At 34.0% G+C, this 23,090-nt stretch overlaps 2 protein-coding genes across 2 annotated transcripts; one reads left to right on the top strand and one right to left on the bottom strand.

Annotated features, from left to right (window-relative positions):
- Window positions 1-2,128: 2,128 nt before the first annotated feature.
- LOC133701544 (shikimate O-hydroxycinnamoyltransferase-like) lies at window positions 2,129-6,774 on the bottom strand. Its single transcript, XM_062125487.1, has 3 exons — window positions 6,533-6,774; window positions 5,549-6,013; window positions 2,129-3,304 (listed from the first exon to the last, which is right to left on the bottom strand). Exons 2-3 carry the CDS (start codon window positions 5,954-5,956, stop codon window positions 2,417-2,419), a joined length of 1,296 nt encoding a protein of 431 aa, XP_061981471.1. The 5' UTR covers window positions 5,957-6,013; window positions 6,533-6,774; the 3' UTR covers window positions 2,129-2,416.
- A 5,755-nt stretch (window positions 6,775-12,529) lies between these two features.
- On the top strand, window positions 12,530-20,836 carry LOC133702094 (probable protein phosphatase 2C 60). Its single transcript, XM_062126299.1, has 11 exons — window positions 12,530-12,812; window positions 13,154-13,276; window positions 14,118-14,181; window positions 15,138-15,246; window positions 15,790-15,943; window positions 16,729-16,854; window positions 18,718-18,841; window positions 18,950-19,026; window positions 19,322-19,374; window positions 20,128-20,182; window positions 20,263-20,836. Exons 2-11 carry the CDS (start codon window positions 13,160-13,162, stop codon window positions 20,461-20,463), a joined length of 1,080 nt encoding a protein of 359 aa, XP_061982283.1. The 5' UTR covers window positions 12,530-12,812; window positions 13,154-13,159; the 3' UTR covers window positions 20,464-20,836.
- The last annotated feature ends 2,254 nt before the right edge of the window (window positions 20,837-23,090 follow it).

Here is a 23,090-nt window from a genome sequence, read left to right as displayed (position 1 = left end):
TTTCATCCTTGTATAAATCATATCAATCATCCATTTATATCCTTGAGACCATTTTCTTATTCCCATAATATTTGTTTGTTTACCTTTTCATTTATCATTTATTTAATTTACAAGCTTTTTATCATTTTGCGGTAACATCACTGATTTTCAATCGATGTTTACATCATCACTTTTTTTTTGTACCATACTTTCTTATTGTTTATTCCTCACTACCATTTTAATTTTTTGGAATCATTTTCTCATTTCTCTTATTCTTTTATCATCAAAACTCATTACCGGTTTCATCTTTGTTATGAATTTTAAACTAAAATTCATAATTCCTATAAGAACCACATCCATACTTTAATATTTAATCATGGAAGCTTTCTCTCCAATTCACATCATATTAATCATTTTTTTGTTATTTATTCATTTTTTTAAAATTTCAAGCTTCAATTACTCATCAAGACCTATTAACTTCGATCCTACTTTTTTCTTAAATAATAATAGTTCATTGTCAGTTATAACTGTTGACCAGTTCTCCTTGGCACAACCAATTGACCAACCATATACTATAAATTTCTTTAGTGTCCCTAATAGTAGGACAAATAATCAACCGATTTGATCTACTAAATTAGATAATAGCTAATTTTATTATTTTTCATATCAATCGATCAACCGAATCATTTGGTAATTTTAAACGTATCAATTTCAGCTTTTTTTATAAACTTATACAGCATATCATATATCAGTTCAATTTCAGTTTCTTTTTTATGGGGTGTGTGTATGTGTATTGAAGATTTTTTTTCACTGCGTTATACATATTTTATATGTTTTTTTATTTATTTATCCTTATTTTGTTAACTTATCTTTAAAAATAATTGAGTTTAATTATCAGAAAATACAAAATAAATTTATAATTTGTTTTTATTGAATAATCTTCTTCATTATTGTTTTAATAATATAATATTATATAAATACAAAGTAAAAGACTACAAAAGGCAAGTATTAAGGTAAATAAAAATTAATAAACTTGATGGAGAAAACTGTTATAAGAAAATAGAAAATAAAAATAATAAAATATAAAAATTGTTGGGCTTTGAGATGAGCCTAAACACTCTTGAAAATATCCAATACACTTGAGTCTAGTCTAAAACAGTTATATTTAAAAATATATATATATAAAATATGTGTCACTTGTAATTTTAAAAACTTTATTTTTTATGTTTTTCACTAAAATACATATCTAAAAAATCTAATAAACTTTCTAAACACAAATATAAGCTTAAATATCATTAATAAATAAAAATATCAGTACAAAATTCAAATGTAAATTTTTTAGATATGATATTCAAATCATCATGTATTCCTCTTCCAAAAATAATATGTTTAATTTTAGCATCTATGAATTAATTAATCTGATATTTTGATATTCTTGTATTTTCTCTTCCTCTGTTTTTTTTTCTGATTATTATGATTTTTAAATTCATATTTTTTACTTTTTTTGTTGAAGCAAATCTAGTGGTAAAAAATATCAAAAAACTTCATTTTTTATTTGTTTTCAATAAAATACACATCTAAAAAATCTAATAAACTCTCTAAATACAAATCTAAGCTCAAATATCATTAATAAATAAATCAGTCAATACAAAATTCTAATGTAAAGATTTTAGATATAGATATAAAATTCAAATTATCATGGTATGTTTCAATTGAAGTATCTATTAATTAATCACGATGAGAGTCTTTAGTTATCAAATATAAAATTTAACTTAATTTTGTACATTTCCATGTTTTCTCTTCCTCTCCTTTTTTTTTCCCCTTATTATTCATGATTTTTAAATTTATATTTTTTTTTTACTTTTTATAGCCAAATAATTTTATAAAAACAAGGTAAAAAAATCATAAAATTTATTGTTATATCCTCTAAAATAGAAAATGAAATATTTTGGATTTTATTGTCTCTATTTCCACCAAACAAAATCTATTTGATTTGGAATTATAATTACAGTTACGATTTAAAATATTTTTTTTATTTTTAAAAAATTATTTTTGATACCAATTCATTAAAACTATTCAAAAATATTTTAAAAAGATTAACTTCAAATAAAATAAATTTATTTAAAAACACGGATTCCGAACAGCCATATATATGATATTCTGTGTCGTATTTATTCCTTCCATCCTATACTTCGAAGTTCGTGACAAATACATAAATATGTACAACATAAGCCCTCGTGAGGGGCGCATTATCCTTTCAAAAAGTCTGCCTTGCATCAAACCATGTCCGAATAGAAAAGAAAAGAAAAGAAAAACCCTCTATGACAGATAAACGGGCATCAAGAGAGAAAAAACTTGGTATACGTGAACTTTCCCAGCCTGATTTACTGAAGGGAGGACAGAAACCATGACAGGATAATAGCCTCGGCTCATTCTGTTAAATGTCATATATAAACTTCTCAAATAGTTTCATGTGTTCAGCTTGCAAAGATATGGCTACTGACATGCTCCCGTCATTTGTTGAGCTTGGTATGATGAATGATAAGCCCTCGTATGCGATCCCACCAGGCCCCATAAATATAGGTCTTCCCCAGCCAAAATCTGCATCATGGATTGGCAGTCTAACCCAGCTAGTAATCCCAAGATTTGGGCACCGGAAAGTATGGGCGCCGCGAACAAGGGCTGATAAGTCAGGCTGAAGCTCTAAGAAATCAAGGGCTGACCTTAGATAATCATTGTCCATGCGAACCAATGAATCATGAATTTTTCCTGCAGCACACCATGTTGGCTTTGATTGAATTTCACCTGCTACAGCAATTGGTGTTGCTGTAAAGATTACATTGCCAAAGTAACCAGGTGGAAGCGTAGGGCGCAGTCTTGACCGACCATCTGTAGCAATATATAACTTGGTTTCTTGATCATCAGGAAGTCCACGTGCCTTACATGCTGATCTCCATACGTGACCCGCCAACATTTCATATGAACTATAACCAATATTGTTTCCACCTTCCTTTGCTTTGGCTTTGAGGGTGTTGAGCTGATCCCTGGTCAACTTAAAAATGGAGACCGCTGTGCTCTCTGGTTTTGAGGTTTCAAGAACAGTTTTCATGGCAGGTGGAGGCTGGTACTCAACGTGGTGGAATGCAGGTTGGGGTGGGTCTCTGGCACGGAGAAGGGTCCTGTCAATGAAGGGTGGAATTGTAAGGTCAAGACCACGAGCCATATCTGACCATGTATTCACAAAGTGGAGACCAGAAAACCCATCAGCTGCATGGTGTTGCATACCAACACCAAGTGAAACTCCTCCGCATTTGAAATAGGTCACCTGCAGAGAATCAAATCAAAAGCATTTGAAATAGGTCACCTGCAGAGAATCAAATCAAAAGCGTGCTTATAGTGCGCTCATAGTAGCATTAAAACAAATTGGATTTAAGTGATTGATAGACTTGGCTAATTAAGTATCGGACTCAACCCAGGAGATTATTATTTCAAGCAGAGTTCTTTATTCCAGTAAAGAAAAATGCAACTGCAATCAACAGATAAATATCTTGAGTGCATTCAGGAGCTTGAGAAGTATCCATGCCATCTAGAAGTTGAATTTTCTTGCTAATTTGTGAGCATGCGGTAAGTTGGTAGGTCTGTTTTCATTGGTGGCTCTACTTGTCACTCATTACCACTTGCCAGTCACACAAAAAAATAAAAAGCCCAGGTCTACTTCATTTATTATGCCCAACTAGCAAATACTATGATAAGGTGAATTCATCAAAGTTTGATGATAAAAATTCTTTCCGAAAAGCATGGAAACAGAGTGTACATAAAAAATTGAAGTACACAAACCATTTGAGACAGATGAGCATAGCCTAACAAAGGCAAACCAATTTTCTATATACCAAGTCAATAAATTCAACACAAAGAAAAAACCAATGTCAGAGTTACCAGCTCTCTTAAGTGGGAAATATTCTCAACTACCTCCCTTTAAATCCTTGGTTGAGTTTTAAATGTATTTTACACAATTTAGCGGCGAACTATTTGTCATCAGAAGAGCTTAAATGTATCCTCAAATGATTACAATACCATTGAATCGATGCTCAAGTGAATTTGGGTCATGTTGTAATAACTTTTAAAGTTCCCACCAATGAGATTTATGTGCAGATGCAGTAAATGCTATCAAGTAAATGTATTGTTGTCTACATTACTGCAGTACCTTGTTCCTACCATCACAACTAACAATTCCATGTGCAATATACTCTGTTTGTCGAATTTATGTGAATCATGGTCACATCCAATCCTTATGGGGCAACTTCAAAGTGTAGTTGGATAACAAAAAGGTTATTAGCTACCCATTAATTTCTCTAAAGTCATCTATCGAGCACCCACCCATCAAGTTGGGACAGCCAGTGTGCAAATGATCTCAACAACACAGCAATTCAAAACTAAACTAGACCTCTTCCTTTTCTTTTTCTCGACACGAATCTAAACCTCATATAAATTATCAATCTGAAAACCATTTCAAACAAAATTATATTGGGCAATACATGCTCAAAACTCAAAACACTACCAAGAATTCAATCAACGTCATCCTTTTTTCTCCATGATTTTATGATAAATAAAGTATGCAGGTGATTTAAACAGTTACATGGTGCCCATAAACTCTAGATGGATTAAATTATCTTGATTATCTGTGAAGTTTGAGGTAAAATGCTAACAACTTCTCTTGTTTTATAAACTGAAAACTGACTAAACAAACTTACTTTATGCTGTCTTCAAATCTTGTTGCGGAGACTTCTTGACATCAAAATTTCAGGGTGTTTACTGGTTACTGTTATTATTGGTATGGAAACAACACTACTAGGATGTTCAGTATACTTTCAAATATATGAAGATGGGTATGGTCTTCCCCTATAGGTATGAAAAAAGGAAGTTTATGCGAACTTGAGTTTGTTTAATGTGATTTTGTCAAACTAGGAGCTTAAACTGCATTTTCTCCAATAAATTCATGAATTAGGTGATGAGACTTGTGTACATTACAATTCATCTCGAACTTTGGGTAAATGATGTTAGATAAGACCTGCCAGTGAATGAAAAAACCCAAGTTGTTGCTTCTACTGATAGGGATCCAAATCAAATTTTGATGCCATGTAACATCCAAATCATAAATTCTAGAGTAGATACGCGTTTACAAAACACTCCAGGACAGCCTGACCTAGCATTTTCATTTCTGGCCTAGAAAAAGTGATAGTCCAGAGCCTCTGGGTGACTTGAGAGATTTTATGTTCATAGCAGATCTCTCTTACATGAAGATTATCCCATCCAACCGCAATGGAAACTCATCAGTTGAAACAACAGTTGAATTGACTCACCTGTGCAGCTTAGAAGGGTACATTTATGACTTCTTAAGAAATCAGGCCTTGAAGAGGAGGATTTTAAGAGGCACACTTACACCATAATTCATGCAACATGTTCAAAATCGAAAGATAAATCACATAATTGAATCATTTGTGTGCAGGCTCAATGGATCAAAAATAAATAACTCCCATATTAGATGAAAATAAAAATGGAAGAAACATACCTGCAAAACCAAAAGAGGATAAGTAGATATCCCGCCAGAGTAATCCACAGTTGGAATAAGCTGCTTGAGCTCTAAAGTGGGTGCAAAATCACCAAAATCAGCAACAACTGAGGCGGTCTCAGCTTCAACAAACAACACTCCCTCAGCATTGCAATCGATCTCGATGCGGCCATCATCATCTCTACGTAACCGCCCTGCCATTGGGTAGAATGGTACAAGGGCCTTACTCAAAGCCTCTTTGAGCACTTTTGCATCAAAGAAGTTTGAGGCACCTGTGGGCCTATAAAAGTAGACACTCGGGGTGTGGAATCTTGGTACCACCAGGTCCACATTAGAATTCCACAGCCCCCTCCGGGGCGTCTCCTCTGCCGGCTGCACCATGGTTGATTCCTTCACATTGATTATCATCTTTCCCCGTGCTAATGCTCTATTTATCGATTCTATCCCACTTCCACCCCAAGTTCTCTGCAGTTTCAAAGACAAATTGTCACAAATTGATAATGGATATCCTTTAAATTGTGATCGTTACCCTTTCCAGCCCCAGCCTGTTTATGTGCCAAAAAGTTCTTGGTGGTTGCACATTTAAATGCAGTGGCTGGCGTTAATAAATAGTGAAAAATGAAATCTTTCTGTTGTAGAACCGACGTGAAACACCAAAAAAAGAAAAGGCCTTCCTTTTTCCCTCTTAATTCTTACAATCTGAAAATGACTCCATCAACCATAACTTCTGAACCAAAAGAAAAGGAACTGGATGCATCTTTATCACTATCACCTAAAACACAAAATCAATGTATCCATATCTTCCCCGGTACAATGGCACAGAAGTATTTAATAACTTAAAAACCATAAAAATCAACCCTTTAACTCATGCATTTATTAGTCTCACTTCGGTTTTGAACGACCTTGTTTGCTTAAAAACACAAAGAAGAGAAAGAAAGGACGCAAGAATTAAATCAAGAACAAACACATGAAGAGGTAGCATACCTGTGAGCCAGAGAGGCTCTAGAGCAGAGAAGTAGAGAGAATATCGAAGACAAAAGGAGGGCTCGAGAGAGGGTGAACAAAGGTCAATGGAGTTGCCACCTTCCAAGAAGGATGTTGGAGGGACACCTTATAGTGAATCTGCGAGGAGCAATTTTGTTTTTTCAATTTTTTATTGGTGCTCACCAACCCCAGCCTTATGACATTGACTTTTCATCACTCCCACGTTAACCAAAGCATCACACCAACTTTATCTTTATCAGCTAAGAAAACTGTTTGGTATTTTTGGAAGCAGATCAAGCTGGTGAGAATTCATTGCGCAAGCAAATTATAAGAGAATACATCTGGGCTTCAAGCGGGGTGGGTGATGGGAAAAAAAATACAGGTTCAAAACTTCGAGTCGCTGTTGAAAAGAGACAGCGAGGCTCTCATTGCGCCATAAGAATTCTTACGAAAAATGTCTTGAAAGGGCTGGTTCAAGTAATAATTAAGGAAAAGTTCATTATTAAACCCGTTTAATAGGTTAACCCTGTAGCGTAGCGTAGCTCGGGTTAGAATTTAAAAAAACAAATTAGATTAAAATTTATCTGATTAGATTTAATCCACTCAACAAGTAAATTCACAACTTAATCAAAATTTTAATTAATTTCAAGTTTTTTTAAAAAAAAAATTAAATCACTAGCGAATTTTATAAAATTTATCTGTCCTTCCGTGAGTCAGAATAACTTTAGCAACATCATAGATATGCAGGTAGCACTTTGTGACGGAAGACAGAAATTTTTTATTATTATTATTATTATTAATATAAATATTCGGACTAATTTACGTGTAACTCGTTTAATTTTATATATTTTAAAATTAATAATTATATAAATTTAAAAAATTTAAATTTATAATTATTAAAAAATAAATTTAAAATCTAATCAATTAACCTATCATCTTAATTTTAAATTAAAAAAAATAGCAACTTCATTGTTGTTCATGTACATGCACATGACTCAAATCAAAAAGCATTTTTCATCCTCTATTGAATCATCATTTCATGCCTGTTTTTTCAAGGTGTTACTTTAAAAAAATATATTTAAAATAGTATTTTTTATTTTTTAAATTTTATTTTTAATATCAATATATTAAAAAAATAAAAAATAATTTAAAAATACAAAACAAATCCCAAAAATATGGTTGGCCGCAGTCGTAAACAATGATATCCATGTTGAAATACAGATTTGAAACCAGTAAAGTAATCGACATCTTCAAGATGCAAATAATTAAAGTGAAGAAATCATCTCATCAATTAAAGTAAAAGCTTTAATTGATTTTCGATCAATCGAGAAAGGATCCGATTTTCGCAAATAACCACTCCACCGACCGACCGAAGATATTTTTCAATGAACAAGAGGGATTGATTTTATTTTCTTTATCGAGAATCTCAGATAAATAATTGTTGTTATCTAATGCATCCAAAAGAATTTAGGGTGTCAATTCACCTTTTTTTTATTTTTGTTTTTATGCGAGCATTGAAAAAGATGACCTTCTTTCTTTCTTTCTTTCTTTCTTTCTTTTCATCCTCTCCTCTCCTTTTTTTTTTAATTTTTATCAACAATGTTAAATAATTTCCAATAATTTAAACAATTTTTTTGTATGTTTTAAAAAATTGAATCATTACTTTAGCTACGAATTAAACCGACTCAAAGCTGAACCGATTTGTTTGGCGGGCTTAATTATGTATGAAAGGGACGACACTACTATCCACCCAAAAACCGGAAAAGTTGAACGCACAATTGTGAAGTATCCACATGGCCAGCAGCATGATCGACCCACTTAAGAAATAAAACAGGTCTTAATCACTTCAAAGTAGTAAAAACCCAACCACGATTCTTGCCTTGATTGTGCGGCAAGGGCCGTGCCCCGTGTGGTTACCGGCTAGTCAGATATAGAAGTTTTTATGTTTATTAGTATGGTGGTGGTTGTTTTTTAAATAATTTTTTATGTTAAAATACATGTTAATGATATTTTTTTTATTTTTTAAAAATTATTTTTAACATCAGCACATCAATCAAAACGATCTAAAATATATTAAATATATTAAATTTTAATAAAAAAAATAAAAATTGAATTTTCAACGCCCAAGTATTCGGGAAAGACAGAAAAGAAATGGTGATTGAAAACCGAAATTATTGATGTTTGATTTTACAAGGTGGAGGTGACTTTAAGCAAATATTTCAAGGAGCGAGCAGTGTAGTGTTTGTCTCTACAAGAGACATCAGCCACCTGATTAAGCGGCGGCAGCAAGTTTTTCCGCTCACGTAGCTTAATTAATTTGCCACCCACATTGAAGATCACGGGCATTTACAGAGGGTGTTGATTATTCTAGTGTAAAATATTTTTTATTTAAAAATTTATTGAAATGATTTTTTTAATTTAATATATTGAAATCATTGAAAAAAATAATTTAATATTTTTTTATATATATAAAATGCATTTTAAAACACGTAAAAAACAGCTCTACCGACTCCCAAACAATGGTTACTACCTGAATTAGGCTGATGCACATCATTTTCTTCGGGGGCCGAAACAATCCAAAAAACTGACTTGCTGGTACAGAGAATCTCTCAAATTCTTAAGAATATAATATGTATCATTGTTTCTCCAATCCAGATTTATTGATTATGCTACTTCACTTCTTGTTCTTGATTTTTTTTTATTGCCATATGATTATACTTAAATAGTAAATAATTCGAATATCACTGTAAATTTCATTTAAAAAATTAAACTTTAATAAAGTGGGACGATAAAGAACAATAACCCCCCTATTCAAACTTCAATAATACATGGAACAGATAGAGATAGAAGTCCCAGTAGAAAGTTGGTGAGACGGTGACCTGCTGCAAATCAGGACCCGATAAGGCCACTCCGTAACTTTCTACTCACCAACCACCAACAATGGTGTCGACTGCCGAGGGCCCATTCAACAGATAAATACTGGCGACTGTTTCAGAGCTACAAGAAAACTCCGAAACTATCAGTTTCGAACTAGTGGGTCCTACTACAGGGTTGGTGAAACACGGAATCTTGACGAAGGAAGCTTGCTCGATCATGGCAGAGCTCGGTCCAGATGCCTCGTGGTCTAACTTGGCCGAGTCATGACTGGGACCAGGTGTTGCACGGATGACACCTCATGGGCTTATTCCAACAAAAACAAAAAAATCCAAATGAAAAGAGGTTGAGACTAATAAATTTGTTTTTTCTGTAATTTTAGATTCGAGTCATGTAGTTGTTCATATAATGATAACTGGAGGTTTATATAGTCGTTAACTTCAGGGCTCGTGGGATTAGTCGAGGTGCGCGCAAGCTGACTCGGATACCCACATTAAACTAAAAAAAATAAATTGAATTAGGGCTCAAGAAGACAATAAAATTTCTAACTCTGAATCCTAAGAGCAGGGAGTCTCGTGTGATTGAGTCGAACAATTCCTCTGGAAATTGAACAACTATTAATTCTTCTCGAGATCACAAATTTGTTGCCACCACTACAGTTCCTCTCAGTCAATCCACTAGCTATAACCCTACCAACAACGACAACTGCCATAACGCTAGCGAATTAAACGAAAAGGGCTGTCAAAAAAGAAGAAGCTAAAGCTGGTTTTCACATTGCCCAGATCAAATCAAATACTAATTTAATGTTGTCCATCTCTTTTGGAGAGGAATCAACACGAAGGAGAGAAGAATGCAACGTCAGGGAAAAAAAAGAAAAATCAACGTATCCGAGAGTTAAAAGGTAAGTAAAAGATTCAAACTTACCTGTAAAATAGAAAAGGTAACGTTGGGAAGGAAATTAACACAAGGAAAACAAGTATTTTTGTACCATAACACTTTAAAAAAAATTAAAAAAATAACAAAATACAAAAAATATTTAAAAAATATTTGTTTTAATGATTGTAGTTGAAATTGAAGTTAGGTAAAATTTAATTATGCACAAAACTTAGGCATAAAAGCTAACTTTTCTTGTCTTTTCTAAAAAAAATTTTGGTTGACCTCAACTATAAAAACAAGTAAGCCCCTACAAAAGTAAAACATTTTAAAGAGTCATAGATGACATCTCTATTTCACGAGTCACGATCGTCATAAGCAACTCTCTTCGAAGTAAAAAAGAAGAAGACCAACACCAATGTATAAGAGAGAGGGGAGGGAGTAGAGAGAGAAAAACGAGGAACAAAGGAAAAAAAAACCCTTTAAACACACTAAAACTCCGATAACATTATTGCTATCGTTGGAAAAATATCGACGAGACAAGTCCAATATCACCAAATAAGATCATGAACGATGATTGCAGTGGGCTGCACTGATCGTCTAAATATTTCGGGCCTCATTTGCCTTTAGATGACACGCGTGGCACACTTTGATCATAATTGATAATCTTCTTTGGTGACGTTGAATTCATCTCGTTAATATCTTTTCAACAGTGTCGGTGGTTTTATTATCGGACTTTTAATGTGTCTTTTAGGTTTTTTTTTCTTTCTCCTCGTAATTTATGAAAAGAGAGGAGAGAGAAAAAAATAAAAAGATTTGGAGGTACATCAAAACTCTAATAATGAAACCACTGGTATTGTTGGAAAGATATCAACAAGACGAATCCAATGCCATCAAAGAAGGTCATGAACGGTGACCAGAACGTGTCACACGAGCCGTCTAAAGGCAAATAAGCCCCAACACATTTGAAAGGCTCGTTTGGTTCACTCTGATCATCATTTTTTATCTTTTATTGTATCGTTAGATTTGTCTCGTTTATATCTTTTCAATAGCACAAGTAGCCTTGGTATCGGAGTTGCGGTGTGTTTTAAAAGTTTTTTTCTTTCTTTGCTTTCTTGTTTTTTTTCCCTACTCCTTCCTCTTTTTTTATTGTAAGTTATATTAATTTATTTTTAATTTTTTAAAAAATTATAAATAATATTTATAACTCTCAAGTTACAAATAATACTTGTGATTTTTTAAATTATATTATTTTACTAAATATTCTCTATACTATATTATTTTATTCATTTTTTTTAAAGTGCCAAACTACAAAGAAAACTCCTTGAAAAAGAGACAAGCTTTCGACAGGAAAGTTCCTTGAAAACAGGGGCTTGCGTAAGCTTTTGACAGAAAAGCTTCTTGGAATGCGTGCCTACGTATTTGTCTTTGATAATCTATATTTAATCAAGATTTTTTATGCTTTTATTTTAAAAAATAGATTAAATCGGATAATCCGGATTTACTCCTCTGTCCTCCACATATTCGGGTTTAAAAATATGGTTTCACCTGGTAGTGGACAACCCACTAAAATAAAACCACTTTAGAGTTCAGTGGATTGGATTATTAAAGTAATTTATAATAATTGTCCCTCTAATTTTAACGTACAATAATACAAAGCACCAAAGCCAGAAGCGTCACCAAATCCAAAAGAGTACCACCCTAAAGTTGCTAGGCACGAGCCCATGGAAACAATATCTATGAAAGTAGACTATACATGGGCCCCCACACCACATAGCCGAGGCCTGAGAGGATCCCTCTGTCTTCTGGGCAGGCCCACCTGCACGGGCTTTGGCACACACCAAAAGCCCAAAGAATTTAGGTACATGTATGTAATGTTTATCTTGAATTTTTGTTTTTTTTTTTTCAAGAAAAAAAAACTTTCACATCCATGATAAGTTGACCATCAAACTTAATACACTTTCACATCTATGATAGGGTCAAATGCATATTAATTCAAAACCAAAATAAGTAATGTGAATCATTTATCTAACTTGATTTAATCACTAAATCTATATAAAATTGATGAAATCATAATAAGAACACTTATTGGTGAATTAAAAATAAAATTAAAATAGAAATCGTCATTTAATTTTAAAGTAACTAGAGAGATTCATGGATAAGAAATTAATTATACTAAAAAGAAATGGAAATTATAACTAATATTTCAGCTATTATATTCAAGTGCTCATATTTTAGCTAAAATAAATATTTATATTTATTGGAGTTAAAAAATTTATAGGATAATCCTTCCTTTTAACAGGGACGCGGGTTTTGAACTATTTCCAGTATACAATTTAAGGGCGCGTGCCAGCAATCCAGTGAAGCACAAAAGACAACCTTAAACCAGGCAATCCGTACCTCTCATGATCTGTCTGCAATAAGAGTTTACAAGCGAGCATCAATCATTACACAACAAAACAAAGCCTTTTATGATTGTTTCTTCCCTGTTTACTCTGTTTCTCTGCCCCTCCATCTTGTCAAATTCTTTCAGGTATTCGTTAATTATCTGTTTCTTTTTGTTCAATCTGTTTGGTTCCCAAGAAAATGTAGGGAAACAAAGAAAAGAAACTGTAAAGTATGTCACTTTACGGGAACTGTTTTCCTGCGAGTATATCATGATTTTGCTTATTCATTGAGATTCTATCTGGGTACTGTTGTGTGTATTTATACGTATTTATTTACGTACGAGTGTTTATGAGCGGTGGGGTATCTGTGGGTCGCTTGGGTTGACATAGTTGAATATTTGGGGATTTGCTTAGGCGTCATGGATGGTTTGAATGCAAGAAAAATGGTTGGTTTTTTATGATTAATTGCTTTTGATTTTGTTCTCAGCAAGAAATGGGGGTATATTTGAGCTCCCCTAAAACTGACAAGGCTTCGCAAGATGGTGAGAATGATAGACTTCGATATGGTTTGTCCTCCATGCAAGGCTGGCGTGCAACCATGGAAGATGCCGTGAGTACTCTTTATGATTTGTGTGGTGCCTTTGTGAAAGAAAATTCAATGTTTAGGTTATATGTTGATGTTAAAAGTGATTAACTTTGGTATTGTCATTGCTGTTTGGTCATGTGGAATTAACCCAGAGGGAAGGTATTGAATTTAATGTTTCTATGCCCTGTGGCCTGCCCATATATAGCCACAATTTTAAGTGCGAATTGAGCTACAAAATTTTGTGAACGCAGTGAGGTCTAGAACTTGCCTGATTCATTAAAGATGATTCACGGTGAATTATTGAGTTTTCTATCGATGTTTAGCGTGTTAAGACTGGAAAACAGTGGTATGAATTTCGATAGAGTTCAGTGTCGTGAAGTAGAAAGGCAACACATGTTGAATTTGTGTGATGATACAACTGGAAAATGTGTCATTGCAGAAGGAAGTGCTCGGCCCTCTTATTTAAAAAGTACATGACGGGGAATGCATTTGTGGGGAATGCTGTCTACAACACATGAAAATGGACATTCAACAAAATTATGAGCCGTTGACAAATAAATGGCACCTGAACTTATTCAGTCAAATAGAGTGGACAGAGTCACAGATACATATTGGCAGCATTAGCATTCCTTAGATGAATTTATGAAACAATGGAGATAGGGTTCTTGATTTCAAAGAATATAGCTAAGAGACTGGGGATTAGATCTGCATCTTATATATCATAACTTTGGGAATTAGATACGGATCCTTTCAAGCATGTATTTGGCTTCATAGAATAATTTTTGTCCAATTTGGTTAACTTATATTTTCTTGATGTTTTGGTGTGTTCCTAGTTGCATCCAAACTTATATAAGGTGTTTGACAGCATGCAGCTTATCCAGATTTGGACATTTTGACATCTTTCTTTGGTGTTTATGATGGTCATGGAGGTCAGAATTTACCTGAATGCTTATTTTATGTTTATTAATATATATTTTCTAGTATCTGTTACTATTTTGTAAAAACCTTATGGTTTCATTCGTTTTTCCAGATGCTAATATTTTATAATATGTCATCTCCTTTTCCCGATGCTAATATTTTGTAATAGTTTTGCAATTATTTTACAACAGTAGTTTACCTGGCATTAAAAAATAGTAGATGTTGAATTAGATATTAGCATTTCTTTTTCTTATTTCTTAAAGGGGTTTGGTTGGGGAAACTATGTATGACTTGAAGGATCTATGCTTAAGAGCCTAATTGTTTTTGCGTTTCAAAAGCGCTTATGAAAAAAGTTGAATTTTTTTTTCTTTGTTTCAATTTTTCTTTAGTGTTTTCATATCGTTTTGTTGTACTGATGTCAAAAATGAATTTTAAAAAATAAAAAAATTATTTTGATGCATTTCCAAGCAAAAAACACTTTGAAAAACAACTGCTACCACAATACAAATTGGGCTCTAAGTGGTGAGCTAGGGCTTTATAAACAAGGATTGATACTTTGAATTTATTGAAAGGGATTAGGGTTGGTGGATCAATTGAAATCGGAATTTGTTTTAAAATTTCAAAGAATGATTCAAGAGGTAAATTGCTGGGTTTTCTGCTGGCAACAAATAATTTGAAGTGTAAAGATACATTTATAACATACTCAAAATCTTTAGAAGAATCAGATGAGATGGATGATGGTAAGATGGAACTAATAGTAGCATCAGAGTCTATTTTTAATCAATTATCCCCGTGCTGGTGGCTTCTCAAGCATGCATCAACTTACCCTTCATGTTGAGCAAGGTCCATCATTTTAGTTATTGGTGATGGTGATGATTATCATGGTAGTGTGATGCAATGCTAGTAATCATTTCCTAGGTTAGTAAAATGCAGTTTGTCATTCTTATCAAATTCTATTGTTTTGCAGGTCAGGCAGTGGCTAAATTCTGTGCTAAATATCTTCACCAGCAAGTTCTCAGGCAGGAAAGTTATCTGTCTGGCGATTTAGGCACTTCTTTACAGAAAGCTTTCCTCAGGTTGTTTCACCTGTTTTCTCTGTACTTTGTTTAACAAATGGATATACATAACTATTCCCTTGCTAATTTTTGGTTGTGCCTTTGAGTAGCACATTATCAGATCCAATGGCCTGGACTCATAATTGGACTGTATGTATATTTTAGTACTTTCTTTCGTATGATTTCTTACTTCATCATTACAGTATGTTATAGAAGGCTTGGCTTATTAGGAAATAGAATGGAGGAAAAGAATCCCTTGTATAACCAAGCCCAACTGTTTCAGTACCAATGCTTGTTTGAGTTGCTCTTTGATATAATGGCTTAATTTGACAGTGGTGACCATTTATATGTTATCAGTTTATCATTTTTATCAAAGAGTGAACAAATTTTACCCATATCAAATCATTTCCACCATGATGATGATGAATGCAATAGTATGCAATTGTTTTGGTCAGTTTGTAAGATAACTGTTACTGGTTTTTGTCACAGTTGACTCAAAATTCTAACCCTTTGGAACCCATGTAATGACAAGTTTTATGTGCCCCAACTGAACTCTTGATGCAGAATGGATGAGATGATGCGTGGGCAGAGGGGATGGAGAGAACTAGCCAGCTTGGGTGATAACATAGAAAAGGTTTCTGGTATGATAGAAGGATTGATATGGTCGCCTAGAAGAGGTCAAGTCAATGGAAGTGTGGATGATTGGCCTTCTGAGGAGGTACTCCATCATATTGTATAATGTTTTCTCAATTGGTTGCTGCTAATGTCACAATAAGGCTTCCTTGCTATTTGGGAAGTTCACTGGCATAGTCACATTAAAACAGGAGTATGTAAGAAACAGCAGGGGTTTTTGCTGTTTGGGAATTTCTTGGTTCCTGTTGGAAGGATATTTGTTTTGGGGAGTTTCGGCTCACATTTTGGTTCAGAGAGCTTATTTAGGCTTGAGTTTCATAGTTTTTATGGAGTTGAAGGCCTAGAATCTTAAGACCACTGAGCGTTCTAAACTGCTTAATGCAGTTTCTTCTTGTTGTCTTTAGCTTATTCAAATTTTCTTTTCCTACAAAAGAAATACTCAAGCCTAAGACCCCTGGGAAGAAGGGGGGAAATGGGTGCTGATTGAGCCACGAGCTCATTGGCCATTTATTCCAAATTAAACTAGCCTTTTCTTTGTTTTTTATGGTGGTTTTCTTTCTTTGGCCATTCTGATATGGAAAGTTGCTCTTGTGATTTTAGTATGATATGGAACATTTGCTTCTTGAATGACAATCTAGTTCGATAATTTATGTTAATTTAGCTGTATAATTAACCAAATTTAGCACAGGTGTTCATGTTGTTTCATTGATCATATAAATTCTTATCCTTAAATATCTATTATCAAATGACTTACAATAACTTTTGCATACTGGCTGTTGTTAATGTTACTAGTTTTGGAATAGTATGTTAATGACATTTTAAGTACATATGTATAGGAAAAGTAAATCTTTCTTATTTTGCAAATATCAGGGGCCTCATTCTAGCTTTCATGGACCAACTTCTGGAAGCACTGCGTGTGTTGCAATTATTCGAAACAACCAACTTTTTGTTGCAAATGCTGGTGATTCTCGTTGTGTTATATCCAGGAAGGGTCAGGTATTCCTGTTCCCTCTTTTTTGACAAGCTTTCATCTTGCCTTTTCTCCCTCTGTATTTGGTAAAAGGAATTGATGGTTTCTTATTTATTTCCAATCCATGAATTGAAATGATCTTGGTGTTCAGTACATCATGCATGGATGCTTCTTCCCTGTTATGGGCTGTGTGTATTAATCGTGGAAACAAAAGTGCACCCCCACATACATGAATAGAATCTATGAAAGACTTGGTGATTGTGATTGAGAGATCACATGAAGAAAGGAATATATTTGCTCAGATAAAAGAAGAGGAGAGCTACAATTTCCATAGCTTGGATGAAACTAACATGTGCTTGTAGGGTTGGGCTAATTCTTGTCATTTTATCTTTGATCATGTATAATTTCATTGATCATTGTTCATTTTGCCAAATGCATTATTTGCATCATAGCAAAGTAATCTGTTGTTTAAAAAGGTTTATTTACTTGGTCTTTCATTATTTAAGGTTTAAGGGTGTTTTGGTTGAATAAAAATGTTCTGGACACATTTTTGTATTTTATATATAGTTATGGACAACTATGATTGTTAAAATTCTTTGTCGTTGACTGCATCAATGGAGGGCATAGCTTTCTGCTGTTTTCTCTTTTTGGCAAAAAAGCCTGTCAACCTTATTGAAAGGGACCTTTATATCTTTTCATCCTCTAAAAAATGGAAAAAACAGTTTCTACACCCTTTTGAATGGCATCGCTGCTTTTTCTTCTTTTTTTCTTAGCAAAAGAAAGCTTCCAGGACCCAAATTCTTTGGATTTCTAATATGAGTTGGAAAAAAGAATTGAAAAGGGGGGATAGGATAAATTGAAGAAAGGCTCTTTCTTTAAAGAAAACAAAGAGCACAAATTCATGCAGTTTGATTCTTCTTGTTTTTTCTTTGAAGAGTGAAGTAATGTTAATGTGATGAAATTTATGCATGTCAAGTCAATGACTGTTAATTTGATGATCATTGTCTAGTAGGACAGTTTTCTTTGTCTGTGATGATTCACTCTTTAGAAATCCTTGTTTCTCTAAAGGCTTCTTTTGTTATTTAACAAAGTTCTTTCAAGTTGCAAGTTGTAACATTTCATGGATCTTTCATTATAACTCATGCCCAGGTTTGTCATTTGTGATTGCTGTAGTTCCATTCACAAGAAGTAGCACTGCACAGATTTAACTCTTAAGTGTGAGATTATCTTATAAATCCAAAGCAGTTGACTAAGTGGTGGCGATGATGGCATTCCATCAGTTAATAACAGCACTCCACAGCAGTCAATACCACAATCCATTTGTCTCACTGTTAATGATGGTGCCATTAATGAAGTGCCATAAATTGATGGAATGGCTCCATCATCACCCTTGACTATATATTCAACTCTTGATGGGAGAAGAATGAAGCAGCCATGGAATATCTGTATTGTCAAGCTTCCTTCTCTTGGTGGTGGCAGTCTCACCTCGTACAGCTATTAAATGAAGAATGGGAAAGACCAAGATGTTTTCAACCCTCTTCTAACTAGTTGTGAGGAAGAGTGTTAGTTGTCTAAAAAGCTATGAACCCTGCTACCATCCACTCACAAACTGGAACTTTAGCTTTCCCCTGTAGTACTTTAATTTTCCCAAGTGAATTGATGAATTTAAATCTGTACCCAAACAATATTAGCAGATACGTCCTTATATTTTAACCTTATGAGCCTAGATATTTATCCACCTCCTACTGTTGTACCCAGGTCCCATGTATCATTTGGCAAGACAATAAGTGAATGGGTCTTTTGTGGAATTATGCTTCTATAATGAATGATTAGCATATCTTTTGCAAGATTTTACACGTGAAGTGTCTTATGCAAGTCCTTTATTGCAGGCATTTGACATGTCTAAAGATCACAAGCCTGATCTTGTGGTTGAGAGAGAAAGGATTGTGAATGCCGGTGGCTTTATTGTAGTTGGACGTGTTAACGGAACTTTAAACTTGTCTAGGGCAATTGGTACATGAATTTTTTTCCACTCGTGATTTCAAGACAAAGAGGCTTCAAAGGGGAAATTTACCTGTTCAATGCCAATTACTTCTTATGCTGTCAATTTCTTTGTTGCAGGAGATGCAGAGTTGAAGCAGAACAAAAAACTGCCTGCTGAGCAGCAAATTGTAACTGCCAATCCAGACATAAGGACTGTAAGTAGTGTTGCTGCCGATCTTCCTTCTCCTTGGTTTTTTCTTTCTTGTTTTTTCTGAGAGCACGCACTTGTGGTTAAATGACCTCACATGGGCTAACAGATGTTTAATTTGAATACCCCCCCCCCTACACGCACACCCAAGGAAATTTTGTAGATTATCCAATGATGAATTATGTACCTGTAGGCTAGGAATACTAGATTCTTTGGCCAGCATCACATGATTGGTTTATGTTACTATTATGCATTTTTTTTTCCGTGGATTTCTTGTATAATTTTTCATTGCACATGAATAGGTTGAGCTCTGTGATGATGATGAGTTTCTTGTTCTCGCTTGTGACGGGATTTGGTGAGTGAGTTTCTTTCGTTCTTAAGAGAGTGTGTGTGTGTATGGTAACGCCATTTTCTCCATTTCTCCTTTCTTTATGAAATGTAATTTAGATTCTCTATGGATATCTTATTTGAACTTATATACATGCTACTGTGAATTCTAGTCTCAAAAACAAGGAAATGCGACTTGGAAGTATCCTTTTAAAGTTGCCCTCATTAGCTGACACAATGTCAGATAAGAAGCACATCGAGAACCTTAATAAAATATCAATTTCCAACTCAAAGATCTTTTGGAATGGCAGTGGATTTAGTGTCAAATTTTGTTCGAAATTAGACAATTTGGTTTAATAATAATGAGATTTAAATACAAAGGGATAATTTTAAGATGATGTGAAGACTGCTGTTTTTTAAGTATCTGTGCGCCTTTTTTTTTTTTTTTCTGGCTAAAATAACCCAATTTTATTGAAAGAGCACAACTGGTATTTGTATGCTACTCACTCCAAGATGCTATGTAACCTGAAAGCAATGCTTTTGTATTAGCTCTGCATAGAGAATGATATTTGCCATTGACATAGGGGTTAGAGGAAGCACATTCATTTAGCAACATATACACTGGAAACTAAGTGGTGCATGGACTCGGTTGTGTTTCTATTTCCTTTTTCCTTCTTCATCCACTGATCACTCCTGAAGAGCTTAAAGAGAGTCATTTGGATCTCCCTATTTTGTTTTATCTTGGAATTTGCTATTTTTGCTAATTCCACTTATGCCATAGGGATTGCATGTCAAGTCAACAGCTAGTGGACTATGTGCGTGAACAGTTAAACACTGTAAGTTCTGTAAACTTTAGTTGAGATTTTGAACATATGCACACATGCTGGTTACAATATTTCTGTCCAAATCTATGCAGGAAACTAAGCTTTCTGCGATATGTGGAAGAGTTTTTCACAGGTGTTTGGCTCCCGATACTAATGGTGGTGAGGGGTGCGACAACATGACCATGATCTTGGTGCAATTCAAAAAACCTGTTAAATCTGGTCCTTCTGCAGAGCAGCAGCCACCATCTTCTCATCAAGCAATGAAGGTTGACACAAGTAATATGGACAAGTGAAGGCTGAGACCAAAGAGAAGAGTTAGCAGAACAATGGGCCACAACTTTAGCAATTAGGAGCTGAATTGTTGTGATTGTAAAATGATCGTCGATTTTTTTTTTTCACCTTGTTTTTTGAGTTCTGCACTCTTTTTTTTCTATAGAATTCTAGCTACTTATAGGAAGAGCATACCATGCAGAAGATGGAAGACAAAATATTAACAAGGTCAATTATCCAAACCAATGAGCCAAAAATTATGGAGAACGTGGACTGGCACAGTTGTGAGTTGATCTCTGTATAGATACATTCCAGATTTTCATTTTCAAGAGAGTTTGTACTGGCTTTGTGGGGTTTCTTCACCTTGAAAAGGAAAGGAAAAGATCTGTTTCAGAATTTGTGGTCTCCACTCCTGCCCAGCTACCGTGTTGGAGTGCTAGTTTCAGTTTCACAATCATTCTTTTCACTGTTCTTTTTGTTCTTTTCATGGCTGCTGATGCTGAAAATGTGATAGACAAGGAAGAAACAGCCCAATCAAGGTGTTTGATAGTTAAAAGCAAAAGCAATCTCCAGTTACAAAGGGTCAGCATCAAGCCTAGCAAAACCTTGTTTTTTATTGGACAACAAGATTCTAGTTCCCCAGTTGAAGTTTGGCCTAGAGTTGCGTGAAGCAAGTTAAAGTTTCCTCCCTTGCTTTTCACATCTCTCCCTCTGTTCTTTTTTTATTGCTCAAGGAACCTTCGAGACCTGTAGGATACCTAGGTTGCTTCTGAGGATGGCAATATAAATTCGGAACATGGCAAATCAGAAGTCAAATAAGCTAGAAACCAGGCAAGTGTCGAGAAGTCTTAGTGTTCAGCAACTTCTTGCAAGCAAATCAAGAGTCTCAGTTAGCCAGGTTTCTTCAAGATTACTTTGGAATGAAAACCTTAAATCATAGGTTGCAAGACTTGAACACACTTCAAACTCTCAACTTCTTAACCACCTTAAAGCCGATGAAGATTGGTTGATGCATGAGAGTTCATTCCAGCATATAATTATATGAGTAATCATTGAAAAAAGGAACGATAACAAAAGAATACAGAAAAATAAAATAAAATTTTTCAAAAAAAATTGTAATTTGACTGGATCATGATCATCATTGGAGAAATTATGACAAGTTCAAAGAGAGTGGTTAAACATGCTACTAAAAGATTGCCTATAATACAGACCTCTTTTAATGATAAGATCATGATAGTAAGTCAAAGAAATGATAAACAGCAAGAAAATTACAAGTCATTCTTAATATAGGATCGCATGATGGTCCCTCTACTCTAATAATATCCCATCTGTATTGTTGAGTTCTTCTCCTTCTTCTCTTTTTATATATATGCAACTTGGATAACTATCCTTTTGATTGCTTGAATTTGTCTCTTCGCGAACAAGGAATATGCCACTAGCAAGTGAATGGGACTGTCTTAATGAGTATTTCTCAATCAGTTCATGTCATTTAAATATCATAGATATTAGCATCATATGAGAAATTAGCACAGCCACAGCATCCAAACAGTAGATATTGGATTTGGATTCCTGCTTTCTTCTTTAATTTGTCAGTTCATGCATGGCCAAAACTTTCCATGAGAATAACTTGTTTGTCTGCATCCCAAACCTTAAGAAGGAATCGAAATAAATCTTCATTGAAGGTTCCATGGGGTTAGGCTTTGGGATTTTCATATGAGAAATTTAGATCCAAACCCTAATAATTAATTAACCCTTCCCTTGAAACCATGCTAGCTTTGGTACATGAACCTTTTTTCCCTTCTTCTATATTCAACGTTTTTTGACTTATTCCTTTACCAGGACTTGCTCTAATCGCAATCTAATCGCAATCCTGGTGATAAAATTAAATACAAATATTTAACTCATCATCCACTTTGAGTTGAGAATTCTCTATGCTTCAAAATAAAAAATAAATAAAATAATATTGACATATGAAACATATTATTATTCCCCAGAAGAAATGGTCACGACAAGGACATCGTACATGTTTATGAAGGTGTTTGGTATTGTGGTTGGAACTGTGTTTTGTTCCAACCACAATTTTTAATCGTTTGGTAAGTATTTGAAACATAGATTTTGAAGATGGATCCCACTGAAAATTAAGTTTGTACCGCCGGCTCTGTGAAGCAGAAAATTACTGCTTTTCAATTCACTTTTGCCCGTCTGCTGCCAAGGGAAAGAAAATCTCAAGGGCCCACCCAATTTCTTGTTTGCTTCCTTCCTTCTCAGCTCAAGTAGGAGTATTTTATTGGCAATCATTATCATCCGCACACTGCCACATGGATAAATTAATTCTTAAGTTACTGTTTTGTTAATGTGAATTTTTTTTTAATGAAAAACTAATATAGTGAATTGATTTTACTTGCATAATTCACGTCACGTGAACATGAACAATAATTTTTTTTTGTTTTTTTAAAATTAGTTTAAGATAAATTAAATTTACTCATACTGTAATCTCAATTTTATTCATAATAATATTTTATCTAATTTTATTGCATGCTCAAAAAATCATGGAAACTGTAGTTCTTATCGGATGAATTTCATACGTAATGGAATTGTAGATAGTTTAATAGAATAATAAAAAATATTTTATATAAAGTATGATTTATTT

This window comes from Populus nigra, chromosome 8 (assembly GCF_951802175.1).
Source record: "Populus nigra chromosome 8, ddPopNigr1.1, whole genome shotgun sequence".
Classification (NCBI taxonomy): Eukaryota; Viridiplantae; Streptophyta; class Magnoliopsida; order Malpighiales; family Salicaceae; genus Populus; species Populus nigra.
This window is presented reverse-complemented; position numbering and strand designations above follow the sequence as displayed.